A 22,207-nucleotide genomic window follows, 5' to 3' on the forward strand; every position below is an offset into this window, starting at 1 on the left:
TGGTGGTTGAGACCAGGTGGCCTGAAGATAAGAGAATCACGCTCTTCTACAGAGGTTTACGTGGGGCACTTACAGACGTTTTAGCACAGGTGGTTAATCCGCCGCAAGACTGTTCAGATTATATCGACCTAGTAGTCCAATTAGATCATCGGCTACAGAACAGGAAGACCGATCGATCCAGATTTGAAACCCGGGTACTTTCAAGACCTCAGAGCTCCGCTAAAGGGAATGACTCCGTGGAACCAATGCAAATAGGAGTAGTAAAAGGACCATTAACTCAGAAAGAACGGGAAAGAAGAAGGCAATTACAGCTGTGCCTATACTGTGGGAATTCTGGACATTTCCTTCGTGATTGCTCAGTGAAACCGGTCAAGAAGACCGTAGGAGTTTCTGATAAAAATGCTGAGAAACTGGAATCGGGAAACGACCTCGCCCGACAAGCGTAGAGGTCCGCTTGCCGAGCGTTAAAACCAGTTCCTTGACCTCGCATTTGGTAATGCCTATGGTCCTCATAAATCCTAATAGACCAGATCGCATGCATGCTATCAAAGTATACATTGATAGCGGAGCAAACGGTAATTATGTGGACCAAGACTTGGCTATCAGGATGGATCTTCCCCTACGTCCCAAGATGGTAAAGGACGTAATCACTACAGTGGATGGTACTGAAATAGCTTCCGGACCAGTTTCTCATACCACCATGGAGGTAACGTTGATATGTCAAGACGGACATCGGGAGAAGATCGTGTTTGATGTAATCAAGGCCCCGCAGTTTCAGGTGATTCTGGGAATACCTTGGTTGGAAAAGCACAATCCTCAGATAGACTGGCGAGCCAAGGTAATCCGGTTTCCAGAATGCGCTTCAACCTGTTATCCTCAGCCCGAAATCAAGCTAGCAGCCATCACTTCTGAGGACCCCCGATTACCTCTGGAGTACCAAGAGTTCAGCGACGTCTTTCAGAAAGATCAAGCCAACACCCTGCCTCCGCATCGGTCATACGACTGCCAGATAGACCTAATACCTGGGTCCACCCCTCCGTGCAGTAGAATATATGCCCTCACTGAACCAGAAAACCTCCATCTCAGGCAATACTTGGACCAGTACTTGGCTAACGGATTCATCCGCCCCTCGAAATCCCCGGCTTCCTCAGCTTTGTTCTTCGTCCCGAAAAAGGAAGGTGACCTAAGAACTTGTATCGATTATCGCGCCCTGAACCAGATTACAGTCAAAAACCGATACCAGTTGCCCTTGATTCCTGAATTATTGGACCAGGTAAAAGGCGCCTGCATATACACAAAGTTAGACCTCAGAGGAGCTTACCATTTGGTACGCATTAAGGAGGGCGACGAATGGAAGACGGCCTTTCGCACTAAATATGGATTATTTGAGTATCAAGTAATGCCCTTCGGACTATGTAACGCACCGGCCGCTTTCCAGTTTTTCATGAATGATGTCCTCAGAGAACTTATTGATGTGTGCGTAGTCGTTTATATTGACGACATCCTGGTATACTCAGCCTCAGAAACTGATCATCGTAGACACATCACAGCGGTTTTACAGAGACTTCGCCAACACCGCTTGTTTGCTAAACTGGAGAAGTGCACCTTTCATGCAAAGGAAGTGGAATTTTTAGGGTTCATCTTGTCACCCAACGGAGTTCACATGGACTCAAGAAAAGTGGATGCTATCACCAAATGGCCTTCCCCAACTTCCGTGAAAGGTGTACAGAGCATGCTGGGCTTCGCTAATTTTTACCGAAGGTTAATTCCTGAATTCTCTCGGGTAGTCTAACCTATCACTGCTCTTCTGAAAAAGAATAAAAAATTCGAGTGGACTCCAGAAGCTGAACAAGCCTTCCAAGAATTAAAAGCCAAATTTATCTCTGCTCCAGTCTTAAGGCATCCCCGTCCAGAACTTCCCTACATCGTCGAGACAGACGCTTCCAGTCTTGCAATGGGGGCGGTGCTGTCACAAAGAGACCCCGAAACGCACCAGTTACACCCTGTAGCCTTTTGGTCTCGCAAATTTTCGGCTCCTGAGATCAACTACACAATTACGGACAAAGAACTCTTGGCAATTAAGTCCGCCTTTAAGGCCTGGCGGCATTATCTTTTGGGAGCCCGGCACACAGTAACTGTAATCACGGATCACCGTAACCTCCAGTACCTGAAGTCAGCTAAAGCTCAATCTTCGAGGCAACTACGCTGGGCTCTATCCTTCGCAGAATTCGATTTTGTAATCACATATCGACCAGGCGTCAGGAACGGAAAAGCAGACGCCCTTTCCCGGATAGGGGTAGACGAACTTACAGCTAATCCGGAGCTGGTGCCAATAATTCCTGAACAAAAGATACTAATCAACACACTATCCCTCGAAGAGATTAAAGCAAGGGTCAATCAACTCATAACTCCCGAAGATTCATCGAATTGGCAATTGAAAGGAAAGGATTTTACAATAGATCAGAACCTATTGTATTTCCAAGGAAGACTATTCTTACCCTGCGTTGACTTACAAAAACAGGTCATCACCTGCTACCATGATTCTCTAATGGAAGGACATCCTGGAGTTGCCAAAACCTCAGAGAAAATTAAAAGGCATTTTTGGTGGCCATCTTGGAGGAAAGATGTTAAAAGGTTTGTGGCTTCTTGTGGTATCTGCGCACAAAACAAGAGTCAGAAGGAAAAACCAGCAGGATTACTACGTCCAATAGACATTCCACCAGGCCCTTGGCACACGCTCTCGATGGATTTTATCACGGATTTACCCCCTTGCTCCGGATACAACACAATTCTAGTGATCGTGGACCTTTTTTCAAAAATGGCTCATTTTATCCCACTGAAGGGTTTACCTACAGCTTCCATTCTAGCCCGAGAATTTCTTGAAAACATTGTCCGGTTGCACGGTTTCCCTTCAGTACTAATCTCTGACCGAGGGAGCCAATTTATTTCCCATTTTTGGCGGAGTTGTTGTCGTTTAGCACAAATAGATGTACGACTTTCCACCAGCCATCACCCTCAAACCGACGGGCAGACTGAGAGAACTAACCAAACTTTAGAACAATATCTGCGCTGCATGTTGCATCAATCCGAGGGTACTTGGAAGGATGCCCTTTGGATTGCTGAATACGCTTACAGTAATTCAATCCATTCTGGGACGGGGAAAACCCCTTTTTTCCTGCTGTATGGAAGTCATCCTCGAACCTCAAATCTGGACCCACCTCAAGCTCTCGGAACACCTGCTGTTGACCATCTGCATTCGACGATAACTCAAGCATTTAAAGAGCCACAGCTCATCTTCAACGAGCTAAAGAATCATACAAAAAAGGAGCAGACCAACATCGAAAAGAGGCTCCTCAATATCAAATAGGAGATGAAGTCTGGCTGTCCACTAAACATTTATCTTTAAAAGGGCCACGCACCTTCAACCCAAGATATTTAGGACCCTACTCGATCACGGCCGTGATTAACCCAGTGGCTGTCAAACTAGAATTACCTACTCGAATGAAGATACATCCTGTCTTCCATGTTTCTCTCCTGAAACCTGTGCAACCCGGAACCCGTTTGACTAAACCTCCTGAGCCAATCCAAGTTGACGGAGAATCCGAATTTGAAATTCGAGACATCTTGGACTCCAAAATTTCCAAATCAAAACTATACTACTTGATTGATTGGAAGGGATATGGACCCCAGGAGAGATCTTGGGAACCCTCAGAATATGTACATGCACCTCGTCTAGTCCGAAAATTTCATCTGGCTTTTCCCAACAAGCCAAAACCTCCGGAAAAGACAAGCTTGGGAGGGGCCTTGAGGGGGGGTGCTGTCATGAACGCAGCCTCCAAGGAGTCAGGTTTAGCCCAACTGCCTCGGAAGCTGGGTCACAACTTCATTTCCAGGCACCCATCGGCTCCCATAGGGACCTTATGGACCTTGTCCTGGCGCCAGTGGCGCCAGGCTCATAAGGGGACTCAGTCCCGGCACAGGACGTGCCGGGCTCATGATGTAAGGAATGGTGCTTGGGTGGACCTACCTGCTGCAGACCATGCTGCTCACTCACCTGCAGGATGAAATCCTCATCCATCCATGGCTGGAACTACTTTACCTCTGGGTGTGGCCAGCACCACTCCCTGGGACTGGATACTGGAACTATTCTGGAAGCTGGGACTTCTTACCTGGGCGAGGCTGCTGTGGAAGGAGACACCTAAGCACTCCAGTAAGCTATTTAAACCACGCCCGATCAGAGCAACGTGCTTCGCGTTATTCTGCAATAGCAGCAGGACGCTCACCGTGTCAGCTCCAGAGAATCTTCAACTTCTGCATCTGGGGAAGAGAAATCCGCAATCTTACCTTCCGAAATACCATCTTCGTCTTCAGCAGCATCTGAAAAGGGAAAAGAACACCAGGTTAGCACGAGATAAAAACCAGCGCAGCACTTACCCAGTCCATCGGTGCATCTCAAGCCACGGGCTGCAGCTTTCCATTTTTTCCGGCACCCTGTGGACGCAAAGACATTGGTTAGTAAACCTCCGTGAAACTTTCCTTACCTGCGCTGCATTCTTCTCGCCTCCGCCGACGCTGCTACTCGCATCTGCAAAACAAAAGGACATCATTAAGAAATACAAAACTCCATCTATACGCACGTGTTTTGGGCAGCGCTCATCTTTCTCACTCCTCGGTGCATTCCTCGACATCCATTTTTCTACCCAGCTGCTTCTGCGACCTGAAAAAGGAACAGAGACATTAAGAAGTGCTTTTAACTTCGAATTGACATTTTCTACTTACTTGCCTGCAATACCTTCGCCATTCCATCGCTCTCCGGACCTCCATATTCAAGCAACCGCCGTTCGTGCTGCTAACAACGGCCTAGCTCCAAATCTTCATCCTCTGCAACCAAGAGGCTGGACAATTAACCAGTGAAGTAACTGGCTTCGGCGCCCCTGCACAGACGCAGGATGGAGAGCTCCGCTTTCACCTACATAAGACACCTCACCCTTCAGATCAAGATCTCTGTGAGGAAAGGGCCTTTCCAGGGTGGCATTCGAGGCCTGCGCGTGACCCTAGAAGACTCCGAGAACCCCCAGCCCAGACCTGCGCCTCCGAGGGATTCAGGTGAGCGTTACACTGGAGTATTTTGGTGTGAAGGTCCATTTCACATACTGAATACAGCTACCTCTGTCCTTCAAATGGAAAGTTTCGATCATCTGCTCAAAGAGCTCGAAGTGCTCCCAAACAGAATACTTAGCGTTCTTATGATAAGGCGTGATGACGCTCCTTATCGCTTTGATTTGCTTTAAGGGGTCCTTAAGCAAGGCCCTTTTTTGCCTTCTTAGTTCGGGTAACCCTGGTCCATTTCTCCTCTGACTCGCGCACTGCTCCCAGAGGTGCCCCCTGTGTCCTGTGGCGCTCAGAGGAGTCTTCTGATTCCTCCTTGCTCCCAGGATTTGATGGGTACCCCCCACCCACCCCTCACTGTCCTAGCTGGGCAGAGGTTTTCAGGATGCCCTTAGTGGGCCTACTCTCCTGGAGTTCCCCACTAAATTTCACAGTACTTGGGTACCCATACCCAGATGCCCGCACATCCATTCCTGGGAGGTGTTGGTCTATGAGCCCCATATTTCCGATTGGATTGAAATCTGCCATCCCCGTGGCCCTGGGCTCATGTGCGCCAGTGGACTTGGGGGTGGCAGAGTACAGGGATTGGAAGAGGTGAAGGCCTCTGGTACTAGGGTTCCTGAGGTTATGCTCAGGTGTTTCCCTTTCCCAGCGAACCTCATCTCTATCAGCCCCTGCTCCCTGTTGCCATGCAAGAACCTGAGCTTTCTGTTCCTCAATCAAGGCCTTACTAGTCTCTAGCAATCTCTCTTGCATGGCTACCTGTCTGTGGAGCCTGTCATTGTTGTCACAGAGAGCCTTATTTTCTCTCTGTGCTTCCTGGGTTGTTTTTGAGTACTGGACCAGTCTTTGCTGCAGGAGGGTTACCTCCTGAGTGCTGTCTATACTGGCCTGGTCCTTCCTTGCTAGAGCCTCCTCCACCCTCCTGGTGTGCTCTAACAATTTTTGATGATCTTTTTGGAGGTCACCCAGTCCCTGGGGGGCCCGGTGATTTTCTTCCAGTTTCTCTTTTAATTGACAGACTTCCTGGCCTAAGGTGTCCCTTTCCTAAGAGCCTGCCTCTGTGCCGCCAGGTCGTCCCTCTGTCTTTGAAGCGCACCAGCTTTCTGGCACTCTTTATCAAACTCTACCTGGGTATCCAGGTCTTTCAAAATCAATTTATTGCTCTCCTCTTTCTCTCTATCTAGTTGGCTTTGCAGGGTGACTACCTGCTCTGCGCATGCCCTGTTAAAGTTTATTTGTTGCTCCAGCTTTTTCTGGCTCTGTAGTAGAGTCCAAACTTTCTTGGTACTCCTTCTGCAAGGCCAGAATTCTGGTATCCTGTTCTGCCTTTTCCGGCTTCAGGATACCCATGTCCTCTTTCATTTTGATTATGTACTGCCTACTTTCATTTTCGGACACTTGGCTCCTCTGTAGCCTCTGCTCAGCAGAGTCCAGATCAGTTTGGGCCTTTCCTAATGCCTGCAGTTGCTTACTTGCCAGATCTTGGCCTCCAGCACATTTATTCTGTATGGCTCCAATATATAAGTATAGATATGCTGCTATTTTGGCAATCTTGTTTTGTTCTTCCTTTGCCTTATGGGCCATATATAGTTCACTCAGGGCCATATGTAGTGAACCTTGATCTCGCCATATATCTAACCCTGTTGCAGTGATCTGTCCTGTGATTGCCTGCAACCACACATTCTGAGCCTGCTCTGTCCATTCACCTCTCACAAATAACTTATTTTTGCAAAACAGACCGTTTCGTTGGAGCCTTCCCTTTTGAGGGGTGCTTTTCACACAAACCAAACCACACATTGACTTGCACAACAGCACACGTTGACTACTGACCGTAAAACACCCCAAGCTCAGCCAACGGAACCACAGGCTGAGGCTGCCAACAGCACATCACTGCTCTCTTGCACTTTTCCAGCTCATCCCCACTAACTCACCCCCTCTCCCTTTTTCAGAGCGCCAGGGGACCACGCCGGTGGTGATAGTGCGCAGTACAAATATCCTTTAACATTAACATACATTTGAAGTGATAATTAATTTTTGCTTATATTGCATAGTTATGTACATAGTAATGAAAAAAATGGGTAAGTATAAATTGAAGTAGAATGTAAAGTTTTTAGGGTTTTGCTTGACTTTGCTCTGCTTTGCTTCTCTTAATCATGACTAGTACTGCTAATCGTGTCATTATTTTAAAGGTGTAATTATGAACTGATCACATTAATAAATAATCCTTCCGTGGCGGCGTGGCCTGGAGCGCCAGCGATAAGGCAGCTCCTTTGATGGCCTCCGTATGGGTCCGCGGCCACACTTAAATATTACGGGATCCCGATACGTCCACCGTGTGCATTTGATGGCTCCTGGTTGCGGAAGATGTGGACCACTACTGCAGCAGTCTGAGAGCATAACGCAGTCAGGATCATTAAGAACACGGCGAGGGAACTCACTGTCTGCGTCCCATAACTCGACCCAAAATGGCGGCCGCATCCCCACGGTCCATGTCCAGCAGCGGCTGTCAGCTTTCACCGGACTTGGACCTGCCTTGCTGGGCGGGGTCCCTCCACAGCACGTTAACAGAGCCTGATTCCCACCGCTCTTCTCTGCACCCGATGCACGGTGGCCGGGATCCCCCACTTACGCTGAGCCCAGGAGCAGGGAATTCCACTGAAGTGGCGCATCCGCTCCGGCATCCCCAACCAGCCTCCTCCCCGGTTTCACCTACCTGCTACTAGTGCTGGGGCGCCCTAGCCCCTCTCTACTTGAGCCACCGTGGCTCTCTCTCTGGGGCCGGGACTTGTGCCTCTCCTGCCTTCACCGGTGCCTGCTCCACTGTAAGCGGAGGCGGCAAACCCACGAGCGCTGGCCGCCCTTCCGGAGGGGGGCCCACGATCACTACCTGGGGTTGACTCTGGCGCCCGGAGAAGAGCCTTGTGAAGGGCAGCCGCGGGGAGGACATCCACGACTGAAGGCATCCACGGAGAGCGGAACGCTCCAACTACAGCCCCTGACACCGCAGCTCCATCTGCTCCTCAGAGCCCCTTCCTAGCACGCACGGGGGCCCTCTGGAGATTCAGCACCCTCCACTAAGCCTAATTCAGAGTCGCCTCTGCTGCTGTGTCCAGACCACCACCACCACCACCTGCCTCCCTTCAGGGACCCTAGTCTCGGTGGGGGTGGAGGGGCCTCCTTGGAGCCCAGGAGAATGACTCCCCACCTGCCTCCTTAAGCTGAACCAGCCTTCCTCGGCGCCCCGGACCCCACCGCTGCTGCCTGTTTCAACCTGCATTGACTCCTCCTTCGGCTTCCTGGGGCGCCCCTGCCCACCTCCCACCCTCATCGGCTGGGGAGGGCCTGGCTCCTCAGTCTTTTTATCCGGACTCCTGCAGCTGAGGTTAAGTCTAGAGCCTATAGCCATCTCACCTAAGAGCCCCGCGCCCCCCATTATCATAGCGTTACCATTACCCCGCCGTGGTGAAGAAGCCCACCCTGCCTGCTTACTTCATGAGGTGCCCCGGCCCACCCCACCCCCCTTGCTGCTGTTCTCCATAAACCCTGTGGTTCTTAGCAGATATCTCAAGACTGCCAGTGGATCATCTTGCGCCTTACATGCCAGCCTACATGCTGACCCTGGGCAAACTCACCAAGAGGCGCCCCCTACCTAGAACCATGGCCAAAGCTCCAAAACCATCCAAATCCGCGGACATCTCAACCATGCTGCTGGCTCCGGAGAAAGGAAAGAAAGCAGAACCCCCTACACTTACACCCCAGAAGGCTACAGAGGAAAGGGGGACCCTTGCAACCAGAGACGATCTCCAGGCCTTCATGTCCGACATCAAATCGGAATTCAGGTCCTCTATGACGGAACACACCGCAAAGTTTGAACAAACGGAGCAAAGCATTAGCAACATCGAACAAAGGATGGTGGAGGCCGACTGTCTGGCCCTGGAGCACTCTAACTCCCTAGCGGAGGTCCAGCGCACTATCCAGACTCTAATGGACACGACCGAGATCCTAGAATTTAAACATGAAGACATAGAAAATCGTTCCCGGCGCAATAATCTATGCACCAGAGGGGTGCCTACATCGATCTCAGATGGGGAGCTCCCCGAATACGTGGGCAACTTTTTCCAATCATTGTTGCCGAATCTGGCTGAGACCCAGCTCTTGCTGGATCACACTCGCAGGCTTCGCCCCCGTCGAGGGACCGACTCTGATTCCGCCCAGACGTAATCACAAAGTCCACTTTTACACTATCAAGCAATTTCGCGATTGGTCGCTCACGCGACGAGCTATCTTTTCAGGGCTCCGCGCTCCAAATCTTTCAGGATCTCTCCCCTCTAACTTTGCAGAAGCGCATAATGCTGCGTCCACTCACTCTTTCTCCGAGACCAGCACATCCGCTATCGGTGGCTATTTCCTACGGTGCTACAATTCTCATATAAGGGCACCCCACGCACCATCAGCCACCTGGACGATGCAGCGTCAATTCTATTCCCGGGGGATCTCCGACCCGAGCGCATCTTCTCCCCAAGCCGAAACACGCCCCCTGGACCAGAGTGCAGAACACAAACTGAAATTATCCCTAAAACAACGCTTTCAAAACTTGCTAGACGACAGAATCATTAAAGCGTTCTGAAGCCTGCCGCGGACCCCATGCGGTTTACACCCTCCTCCAAGGTGGAAGTCACCGTGTTACCCTTGGAGAGAATGCCACTTGGATTGGCTAATGTTAGCCTGGTGGCGTGGGGCCCCACCGATAGTTCAAAATCGTTCCCCTCGCCACATTGTTGGCCCCTGGTTGGGGGCCCAAGTTAGTAGCTCATTCCTCCCGTTGGAGGCCATTTTAAAAACCCTCAGCTGCAGGTGAACCCAATGCACCACTCCCCCCCATGATCATGTTGACGATGGGGGCCCCCCCCCCTCCCCATCCCCCCCTGGCCGCTCCTCACAGATGGACAGCCCGGGGAGCCCACCGCCACATTGAAAGTTGAAGTTTACTACTCTACATGTCAAAGGCCTTAATTCCCCCCCAAAGAGGAAATCCATCTTGCAGATGTTACGGGATGAGGGATCCTCAGTGGCGTTTGTGCAAGAGACCCACTTGATACCAGCCGATTTCACCCGCCTACGCAGTAGTCTCTTCCCTTTACAGTTCTTAGCGTCTAATGGCACTAAGCAGGGTGGTACGGCCATTCTCTTTGTAAAGGACCTGAAACTGCAGATCCTAGACATGCTACGATGTCAAGAGGGTCGGTTCATCGCAATCAAGTGCATTATTATGGGCAAACTTTACACTCTCATCTCAGCCTACGCCGAACACCCATCGGGAAGGATTCTATCATGATTTAGAGGAGGCCCTCCTTCCATTTGTCGAGGGACAAATCGTCATTGGGGGAGACTTTAAAGGTGCCCCAGACCCTCTCAAAGATGGATCACCCCCCCCCTCCCAACGGAACTTCACGCTAGCAACGAGATTGCTTCATCTCTTCCAGACGCTGAACGTGGTCGACACCTGGAATGTGCTGCACCCGGAGGAAAGGGATTTCTCCTTCTATTCATATGTGCACCGCACCGTCTCTAGGATCGACTTACTGCTGGCTTCCCCCCAGCTCTTGACCTTTACGGACAAAGTTTCTATCGGATCCAGGATCCTCTCGGACCATGCCCTGGTCTCATTGGGTATGCGCGCCCACAACCCGGACCACCCTCCCTGCCGCCCATGGAGCCTTTACGACCTGATCCTGAATGATATGGCGGTGAGAGACTCCATTGCCAAATCGATTCAGACCACCTTCAGGGAAAACCATGAAGAGGACACGTCATCAGCCACTAATTGGGACGCCATGAAGGCGGTGCCCCTCTGATCGCCCAAGGCGCGGCCTTCCATAAATGGAACCGGGCGACCCGCAATACTTTGGAGGTGGAGGTTCAGGAAGTGGAAGCCACCCAATGAAAAGGCTGGTCCCCCAGAACATACAGTGCCCTGAAGTTAGCTAGGGAAAGACTGGAAGCGCACTACGCCGACGCTACAGCAAATTCATTGACTAGGACAAAACAATGGTACTACATCCATAGCAATAAGGCCAACAGGCTGTTGGTTAGCAAACTGGCCAAGGTCAGGAGGCGAAATACCATCCTGCGCCTCCGCAACACGCAAGCAGTAACCCAATTCGCGGACCACGAGAAATTGCGCCAGGCAGTGACCCACCAATCGGAAATGACGACGGTGACCTCAAGGGACTTAAGCGAACAACAGACCTACATCAAAGAGGTGGCTCACCCGCCCCTCGCACCCATGGCAAGCGAAGGACTTGACGCCCCCATCACAGACGAGGAGGTCGACGAAGCCATCAAAAGCCTGAAACCCAGGGCCCCGGGCCCAGATGGATTTTCTATCCGCTTTTACAAACTATTCTGACCGCAATTGGTGGCGCCACAAACGCGACTATTCAACTAATTTGCTGGAAGCGGGTCCATCACTTCGACCATGCAGGAGTCCACCAGTCCTCATTCTCAAACCTGGGAAAGATCCGGAGGATATTGGCTCATATAGACCAGTCTATTTACTAAACCTGGACGCTAATATTTACTCTAAGGTCCTGGCCAACCGTCTAGCGCCTATCCTCCCGAACATCATAGATCCAGATCAAACAGGATTTATATCCCATAGAGCGACGAAAGACAATATCCGGAGGGCCTTGGACTTAATAGAGATTGCCAACCATGAAAAGCAACCGCTCACCCTGCTGGCCATTGATGCAACCAAGGCCTTTGACAAGGTGGACTGGAGCTATCTATGCCTCACTCTTGAAGCTTTTGGCTTTGGCCCAACCTTCCGCAGAATGGTTCTAGCAAATTACCAAACTCCTAGACTCAACGGTCTCCAATCAGACCCGATCCTCCTTACATGCGGACCCAGACAGGGCTGCCTCCTGTCCCCTCTGCTCTTTGCCTTGGCCATGGAGCCCCTGGCCCAGCGGACCTGCCAAAGCCCCCATATTAGAGGCTTATAGGTGGGGCCTGACCAACACAAAATGGCCCTCTACGCTGATGATGTGCTACTGACTGTCACTGATATTGCAGCGTCGATGCAGACGGCCCTTGCTGAGATCCAGAACTTTGGGAGACTGGCAGGGTTCGAGATCAACTTCGGGAAATCGATGGCCCTGGGGGTGGGACTGAGCCCGGAACAAATGGAAACCCTGGAGCGACGAAGCCCACTCCAATGGAAGACCGAATCGATCCCATATCTGGGGGTTCAGATCCCCGCCCACCAGCCAAAACGTTTCAGACAAACTTCATCCCCTCTTCGCAGAAATGGAAAGGGACCTCAAATGCTGGCAGGCGCAGGAAATCTCTCGTGGGCTGCATCACGGCATGCAAGATGAACCTTCTCCCACGATTTCTCTATGCATGCTCAGCTCTCCCTGTCTCGATCTCACTCACCCCAATCCGGCTTCAACGGAAGATAACTGACTTTATTTGGAAGGGCAAGAAAGCACGCATCCCGTGAAGGAATGACGGGCAGCCCGAAGCTGGGTGGTCTGGGCGTGCCGGACCTTCACAAATACCGAAACGCAGCACCGCTGGCCCATCTTCAGGCATGGGGAATCGCCCTGGGATGATCAAAGTGGGTAGAAATTGAACAAAATCGCCTCCCACTCCCCCATCGCTTTCTACCATTCATTTCCCCCGCCCTACGCCAGGCCTGGCCAGATCTGCTGTCCTCCACCAAACTTTCTATCAAGGCCTCGGATTGGGCCTGCAGACACAAACGTGTGCCCTCTCGCCACCCCCCCCCCCCCTGTCTTCCTTAACCCGGCCTTCTCCCCAGGCATTCATCCAAGAAACTTGAAACTGGGTGGCGGGCGGCCTTGAGTCATTGGGTCAGCTCTTCGAGGGAGGGCTCCCCCTCACCTTTGAACAATGTAAACAAACCTTCCAATTGGCGGAAACGGATGGTTTCACCTATGCCCATCTGAGGCACTGTTGTTCACCCGCTAACCCGAGAGGCAGCTACCCGAACTCCCGCCCCGCTGGAATTGACAATAAACAACCTGCCACCCCGAGGGAAGATCACGACCCTTTACAGACTACTACAGGATGACCCCCCACACGCCAAGCTCTCGGATATGGCACAATGGGAGGCAGACCTGCGACACAATGTAGAGCACCATACCTGGATGGACATCTGGTCCAGGACTTGCACGGCCTCCCAGTGCATCACTAATCTGGAATGTGCCCACAAACTACTGCTGCGCTGGTACTTGCCGCCTTCACCACTTCCAGCAGGCGTTGGACCCATCATGCTGGTGCCGATGCGGCCAGCCAGGAACCTATTTCCACATGTGGAGGACTTGCCCTAAGATAAGAGTTCTGGTCTCAATGCCTCGCTACAATAAAGGACATCACCCAAACGGTAATACCATTGGCCCCCGAACAGGTCTTATTGGGGATCCCGGTCCCAGATGTCTACCCAAGAACAGGTCGGAGGGCAGCCTTAATATCTCAACTCCTACTAGCAGCTAAAATCACGATAGCACGTACCTGGAAAACCGAGGATGGCCCCCTGTTGACCCTGTGGTGGATTAAAATCTGGGACATTCTCATAGCTGAAAAGGTCATGGCGGCCAAAGCGGGCATTCTCCATCGCTTCATGAATATCTGGACACCACTGCTAGACTATGATCAGAGCTATCCGGCCCTGACCCATAAGCCAGGCCTGATCGCGAGAGCCCTTCATTCATACGGCGAGGGCGCAGAGGCGGCCTCACCACAACTGGATTGAAAGACGAGACCCAGCTGGGAAGCACGAATAAAGGGGGCGGGATTAGGGGAGGGACATCCTGGGACACATTTTTAAGGGGCTCTAATCAAGGGTTAAGATGTGTTATTGCATATGTTCTCCGATGTGCTAAGTAATAAATAAACAAACAAATTAAAATAAATAATCCTTCCCATCTTGATCATTACTTTAACAATACCCTGCACTTCCTCACTGACCGCCAGCTCTTTTGTCCTGAAGAGTGAGACCTTTTTCCTCACTCGCTCATGCATTTTTATTTGATTTGAACACTGTTTCTTTTGGTTTTGGAGTCTGACAAACTCCATAAGCATAATCTTTTTCCATTGTGACACAAAGCACCCTCCGTGAAGTGTCACAGAGAAATGCTTTGGATTGCCACTAAGGTTCTTCTCTTGGATAACTACTGTTTCCAAGAATAGTAAATTGAAATTGACTTCACTTACTTTTTCCTCTTTATAGACCCAGCACACACTATATTACAATAGCTGGAGGTATTACTTAGTATCCCCTTTGTCTCACTTCTCGTGTAAAATTTTTATGTTACCCTTTCTACAATTAATGGCTGGTGGCAGTGGTTTACTTTTTCCTATCATTGTGTGTTTGTACTGTGGGCTGCGTTCGCAGCTGCAGTATAGCACCCAAAATGGCCCGCCTTCTTTTTTCACCATTTCTTGTTAGAAAGATCCTTCTTGAGATTTACTCTGTGTGCCAAACCAGGTTTGGTCCCTTTGTTCGTTTTGTCTTTGGCGGGGGTTTACTGGTGAAGCCCGCTTCTGGCTCCAGCGTGTCTGGCAGGGCAGGAAGCGAGGGAGGTGGCCGAAACTCTGTGCTTAGTCTCCTTGGTTACAGGAATGCGCCCAAAGGTGATTTGCCTGCTGGCTGTCCTTGGAGGACAGCCACCCTGCTGTGTGAGTGACAGCTAGGCTGCGAATGAATGGTAATGACTTGCATAAAAGGTGAGGTCGTTTGCAAGGAAGGCAGAGTCGACCACTGGACGAAGGAACCGGAGAAAGAAACTGGGAGAGAAGCTTGCTGCACCTCCTGGACCGTTGGTTTGCCCAGTGAAGCCCTGCTGCTGCGCTGAAGCTCCTATTTCGACATCGACTAGAGGAGCCCAGAAAGGACGACTTCTCCCCTTGGATTGGTGGGACCAATTGAGCCCAAGACTAACTCGACTGAAACCCCTCTTTCTACTTGCTGCACTTCCATTGCTGCTGCAGGAACCGAGTGCTAGGGGACAGGAACACCAGAATCGAGTGCATAGTTTTTAAGCCAGACCCGAGCTTCAGGAAGATCCTCCGGACTCCCTCGAAGCAGGGTTGACCAAGCCTGAGCCACCTCAACACAGTGCTGGACACCAGAACCAAGGAAAGTCCACAAGGTGTCCAAGAACCGCATTGGTGCTATTTGTGAGAAGCTGAAACCGAGAAGTGCCGCTGACCTGAATTGCGCCCAGAGCTGCTGCCGACCTTCAAATCGTAATGCAGGAGTCCCCAGATGTCCTCCCTCTTGTCCCCACGACTGAGGCCCAGGAACAGCAGGACCTGCAGGAACTACAACAGGAACAGAAGCCAGCTGGAACCATTTCTGGAGACCAAAGGCACTGTAAACTAAGGGTTACTTAAATCTTGTATGTGTAGCTTGCTTGCTCTCAGTTGAGACTTGCATTTGCTACTCTTTACAGAGTTGCTTGCGGCTTTGCCCTTCTGAAGCCCCCCGAGCTTGTGGCCTAACAGTGATTTCTCCTTGCAACAAAACTTTTTAACATTGTGCAAGACTTTTTACCTACCTTCAAGAAGTGCCTAAGCTCTCCTAGATTTTGCTCAGTTGACATTGGCTGTCTCTTCTAACCTCTGACTTTGTGTTTAACTTTCCCTCCAAAAAGTCATGCATACTTTACTTGTATAGCTGGAAAAGGGTTAATTTACATTGCATTAGGGGGTTCAAAAGTGCTTACTTGTTTGAGAACCTTGTTAACCATTGTTTCCTTCCTTAACGTTTTCCTTTTTGACAACTTCAGTATTATCATTTAAGTGTGAAAAGTGATATAATGTCGTAATGTCCACAGTATCCTAGCTATTGAAGTCACCTCAGGGTGTAGGAAATCTGTGCCATCCCAAATGGCGTATGTACTTACTTTATTGAACTGTATGTGTGTGTATTTTGAAGTGTATTTTTATTTTTGCGAATTGCTCCCTTCTAAAGAAGGCTTATTTTAAAACAAACTGTTAAATTAACAATTTTTTAATCAAGAAACCTTGAGTCTAAATGTTATTTGGATACTTGTCACCATGAAACTCTTATGTTGCAACCCTACAGCTCACATTGTCCCCTCTTGAGATAAGCCTGGCTGCTCAGTCACACTAACATCTTGTGTAGTACAAGCCTATACCAAAGGTTGGGTTACCTGTTGTCAAGAGGACAAACTGGTGTAGTCTTCACACAGGCTTACTACATACAATCTTGCATAACACTTATTTTCATCACTCTCTTCTCCCTAATGCAGTTCTCTTCACCCTCCCGCACTATTGCGGTTTCTAAACAACTCTTGGTCCTCCCACCCTTAACAAAGCAGGCATTGTGGCTTTGATTATGTTCGGATGTGTGTATTATTTTTGGCACTGACAACGTATACTGCCTTTCCCCGTTCCTTCCTGCCCCATTCACATGCAGCTCCTTGCCGTTTAGGTCCCCCTCCACACGTTAAATTTGTATCCCCCCACCCCACTCCACCTCTGCCCTTTGAAGCAGACGTGTTGCGATGAGGGGCTTCCTAAAACAATGAATAATGCACACAATTTAGAGAGGAAATCCTCTAGTTCTACTGTTACTGTGGCCACCATCGTAAGGTTTCCATTAACCAATATGCCAACGTTCTTTAAGCGCAGCATTCGCTCTTCTAATTTGAGGGTGGGCACCAGATATAATAGCTAGGAGCTGCTAGACGTGCCAATCACCTGTATTTGTTTTATTGGGGCATATTTTCGGACCACTTTCTTGCAGCATATTTTTGGACCACCTTCTTGCATCCCATGGTTTCCTTTTAACGTCTCCATTTTATTTTGTATCCAAGTAACTTTTGGTGTGCAGGTTTCAAACCAGTTGTGTGTAAAGACCAGTTGTGTGTCAAAATCAGGCCAAAAACTTACCACTTTCCAGTAGGAAGTGGTAATTCCCTCTTGGCCAGCGAAAAAGGGTGTCCTGCGGCTTGTATCTTGAAATTTTACAACTGAAATTGTGTTCTGTGTCATCAAGTATCTTAACTTCATTGGCAGATTTAAGTACACATTAAAAAGAAAGGGAGATGGGGTGCAGCATGGTTTGAAAGTAGTTGGAGGAGTAATGTGGTCACCCACCGGTCAGCTATTCGAAAGAAAACATGTTGCCAAATCCAATGTTGGTCGCCGAATCTCAATTACATGGAGTCTGGAAAGCAGAGTGCCATGATTGGTTGTCTCAAATGCTGCAAAGAAGTCTTGGAGAGGACCGGGGATCTCCACAAAGCCTTTATCAACATGCAGCCTCTAGTTATCCAGGATGGAAGTAACCGCTTTCTAGTCTAGGCTTCTCCATGATTGTAGAAGCAAACCCATTTACAAAAAACAAGTGCAGTATTTCTCATGCGGTGGAGCTACATATGTACCAAAATTATGTTGAACCTTGAATGTCTTTCAGCATATGTTTTTTCGTTTTTCATGTAGATGTTGAGAGCGTGATGAACAGTGTTGTATCCCTTCTTCTGATCCTGGAGCCTGATAAGCAAGAAGCCTTGATTGAAAGCCTGTGTGAGAAGTTAGCCAAGTTTCGCGAGGGTGAACGTCCATCCCTCAGACTGCAAATGTACGTGATCTAAATGAATTGCCAATTATATTGCTTTAAATACCATGTTCATGTCAAAGTACTTTGTCCCCTCTAAACTGTTTAAATGAAAATGTCAGTGTAATGCTCTGAAATGTATATAACTAATTTAAGCAGTAACTTTGTTTGCCATTTGAGAGCATGTTGTATTCCCTTTGTATTAAAATCTATGCAAAGGGGGTAGTTTGGGTGTAAGATGTGAACGGAGTCCAAGACCTGCTCTCCAAGTCTGGAAGCTTTGACCCTTCCCCTTTAGAGTAAAAAAAAAAATACTGACACTCAGGCATTTATAGAGTTATGGAAGGATGGTGGGGTTTCCCTTTTACGGGTGGGGCTTTTTGGTGCATCATTGTAGAGCTGGTTTCTCGTGGCTGCTTGGAAGAAAGAGTAGGAAAATCAATCTCTTGAAGAGTTGATGGCTGGAGCACTTGTGTATAGGCGCGTTATAACTACCATACCATATCATTAGATAGAGGGGTAACCGTATTAAGGGTGCATAGCTGCGCTCCCAAGTTCACGACCACCAGGCGTCCTGTGGCTTCACTGCTTTGTTGAAAGCTGTTAGGGCTGCTTGTTAGGCAAAGTTTGTATGAAGTACCCTCTGGGAACACTACACACAACTATGACTACAGGTGTAAGCAAACAAACCTTTGGTATAAGTCTGTACTATCACAGGTGTTCAAATAAACTCTTACACTCAAGGTTTCTTTGATAAATACTTATTAAAATCTGTCAGTTATAAAACATTCATTAGAAGGAGGCAATTATAATCTCACACTCAAATATGCTTCAATACTATTTCAGAATACTTTTCAAGATGAGTAAAATGCAAAGATTATAAGAACATGAAAGGTTACAGTTCTTCTTAGACAGTGCAAATACTGAGTTCACCAGAATCAGACAGGAGAAACGACGCTATGAAAACATTTGGAGATCAGATCCATCAGAAACTAATAAGATAAACTTAAGTAATTTAGCTTCCCAGTACAAAAAAGAAATCATCCTTGCAAAACAAACCTCTTATAACCTTCGCATCTCAAGCGAAATCTAACAATGAAGAGCTCTTTGCAATTCTGAAAGAAGTAGAAATTCCCGTCCAGCCGCCTGACTCGTGCATCAAGGACAAACACTGGTGCACCGATATACAAAATGCTCTTGCCAATAAAATTACTTCTCTGCAAACTAAGATCAGTAATAAAAAAGAATCCCTTCTCTCCATCTCTAAATTGAGTAACGCCAGTTCCTCTCTGCCACAACCCACCCGGATGCCACTTCCTGTGCCTACTCCCCTTTTCAACTTCAGTAAAGTTTCTACTAAAGAGGTTGAAAAGTTATTCTTGCACTCAAACCGCCATGGGGAGCTATGCCTTGCACAACTGATAAATGGTGAGAGTTCTCGAGCTGCATCTTTTATCACTAAATTAATAAACTCATCCTTTACAGCCGGCACCATACCCAACAATCTGAAACAATCTTGGGTCCTCCCACTCCTTAAGAAACCGAATCTAGATCCTGCCATCCCCACCAACTACCGTCCCATCACTAGTCCCATCACTACAGTGCTGTTTCTTCTCAAAATCCTTGATAAAATAGCATACCAACAAATTCAACACTACCTTGAACTTAACCACCTTCTAGGAGTCCGACAGTCAGGCTTCAGACCTCAGCACGGGACTGAGACTGCACTTCTTGATCTTAAAGGCACAGATAGATGAGCTGAGAGATGAGGGCAAGACAGCACTACTGTTACTTCTCGATCTCTCAGCTGCATTTGATCTGGTCAACCACGAGATCCTCTGCACACACTTAGTCAGCAGCTCACTTCTCCCAAGAGGCAACTGAATGGATTCAGTCCTTCCTTAACAACCGCACTATGCAAGTTTTTTCCCCATCAGCAGCCGCTGACCCTATGCCCATTACTTGTGGTGTGCCACAAGGCTCTTGTGTCTCCCCTACCCTGTACAACATTTTTACAAAGCCCCTTTTTGATGATCTAGATGGCCTGGGTATCACCTACACTAACTATGCTGATGATACCCAGATCCTCATCCCGCTGACGGTGGGATTATGACAAGGATTTGGCCTTCGTAAATCAAGTGTACCTCATCATCCAGGCATGGATGGCCTCTCATGGTCTATGCCTGAATGATGACAAAACAGAACTCCTCATCCTAGGCACCGTACCCAACCTCAATAAACTAGGCCAAAACTACTCTTCTTTTGTTATCGACAATAATATCACCGTAGCCAAGGAGGTTAAAGCCCTAGGATTCTATTTTGACTCGACGCTCACTTTAAAAAAACAAGGCAATGCCATGGCTTCCGCCACATCTTATACATGTAAATTTATTAGGGCAGCCAAACCGTTTCTCTCACCAAATAACTGCATCACTCTAGCTAGAGCATTGATCCTATCCAAGCTGGATTATTGCAACGCTCTCTACATAGGCAGTAACAAATACATTACAAATAAAATTCAAACCCTACAAAACAATGCCTTAAGAGGAGCCCTAAGCCTCCCGAAGAAAGCACATATCTGAGACTAGAAGATCGTGCAATTGCCTTTCTACAAAAGATAACATTTTCCTTAAATCTGTCTCTCTGACTCATAAATGTCTACACCAAGCGGCCCCTCAATACTTGATAACGAGATTCACCAGACCGATTTCCTGCCGCCCTTCTAGAAAGGCCAATTCAAACCTCCTTCTAGTACCAAGATTCAAACGCACTTTGTCTGGAGGGAATAGCTTTCCTGTCAAAGCAGCACAATTTTGGAACTCCTTGCCACCATAGGGAAGACCTTTCCTACCCACAATTCAGATCTAACGCCTTCCGCTGGATCAAGGAACTTGACATCTAATGCTCTTCCACTGCCGCGCCTACTGTAAACTGTTTAAATTGTATATCCTCTCACCCTCTATGATTAGATATATTTACAACTTGCAAACTATGCATATTTACCTGTAATTTATATTTTGATGTATCGGTCCTAATGTTTTGATGCCTCCAACACTGTAACCTAGTTGGATTAATCTACTGCGTGCTCTGTAACCCAAGTTATACAATCCTCTTGTTGCTTTTTGCACCCTGCTACCCACGGGTTAGGTGCGCTTTACAAATAATAAAAACAAACCAACAAGATTCAATTCAATAGGCTAGCCCAAAGTCAATGGGCTAAAGTCTTGGATAGGATAAAGCAGTTCTGGTAGTTAAACGGAAAAGTCTCTACACAAGTTCTTGGAAGTAGTTTGTAAAAAGAAGAATCATGTGTTGGGTCACAAGCTGATTAGGCCTGCGATTTGCAAAAGTTTCAAGCACTTTCACCGCAGAGGTAAGTACTCTGTCTTGTTTTACATTACCTTTCAATGAAGAAAAAGATGCAGCTGATGACTTCTGTTCATGGCAGTTCCTGCAGATCTCGCTGTTCCTGGGTCTCAGTCGTGGGGACAAGAGAGAGGACATCCGGGTTCTCCTGCACTGGGACTGGTCTAAGCTCGCAACTGGCAAACATCAATTTCAGTGGCGGTATCACGTTTCAACCACCGCAGTGGTAACAACTCTGGTCCTGGCTGTCAAGGTGGGCTGCACTTGCTTCTGAGGTACAAACTCAACTGAGGGGGGGGTCAGGCTCATCGGTCCGACATTGTGGGTGTCCAGAGGATCTTCCAAACATTTTCGGCCATCTTACAAGTATTTCACACAATCTGGTGTCCCTCTCCCTGGGTTTCCTGCAGCACTCGGAGGAAATGCAACCAGCTCTGAGATGGGTATCCAGGTGGCTTACTTGGGAATTGATTGGTCCTATCTACTCAAAGGGAGAAGTCGTCCTTTTGCAGGGCTTCTCTGTCGATGCAAACTTGGCGATTCAGACTTGCAGCAGGGCTTCACCGGCAAACCAACGGTCCAGGAGTTGCACCAGCCGTCCTCTTCAAGCTCTTCTTTGGTTCCTTCGTCCAGTGGTCGACTCTGCCTTCCAAGCCAAGAGACTCGCCTTTTATTCAGTTCTCTCCCTTCATTCCAGCCTAGCTGTCACTCACCCAGCAGGGAGGCTGTCCTTGCCGGACAGTCAGCCAGCCAATCACCACAGAGTGCATTTGGGTCTCCTAGGAGACTAAGCCCGGGAGTTTCGGGCACCTCCCTCACTTCCTGCACACCCCAGACACTCGGGCGCCAGAGGCGGTTTTGGCGCGCAGAGAAAAACTCCAGAAGGACCTTTCCACAAAGAAATGGCGAAAAAGGAAGACCGGGACCTGTTTAAACAAAGGAGGCTCAGACGCCATCTTGAAAAACATGGCTCCCGTGATTTAATGTTACCGCAGCTACAAATAGTTTGCAGTCGGGAAAAATCATGGTAGTTTGTTGTGAAACCACTGCCACTAGCCATTCTGAGAGGAAAGGGTAACATTTGACTGTTACATGAGTATCTAGACATAGGGAATA

The 22,207-nt window shown here is 48.6% G+C and overlaps 1 protein-coding gene across 2 annotated transcripts in view; it reads left to right on the top strand.

Annotated features, from left to right (window-relative positions):
* The window catches only part of EIF3M (eukaryotic translation initiation factor 3 subunit M), a 219,293-nt gene that overhangs the window by 51,404 nt on the left and 145,682 nt on the right, over positions 1-22,207 (top strand). For both annotated transcript variants that reach the window (XM_069623566.1, XM_069623567.1), the window contains exon 3: positions 17,611-17,749. In XM_069623566.1, coding sequence (XP_069479667.1) covers positions 17,611-17,749 — 139 coding nt within the window. The remainder of the gene's footprint in view (positions 1-17,610; positions 17,750-22,207) is intronic.

The sequence above is a fragment of the Ambystoma mexicanum genome, chromosome 11, assembly GCF_040938575.1.
Source record: "Ambystoma mexicanum isolate Mex_15411 chromosome 11, UKY_AmexF1_1, whole genome shotgun sequence".
In the NCBI taxonomy this organism is placed as follows: Eukaryota; Metazoa; Chordata; class Amphibia; order Caudata; family Ambystomatidae; genus Ambystoma; species Ambystoma mexicanum.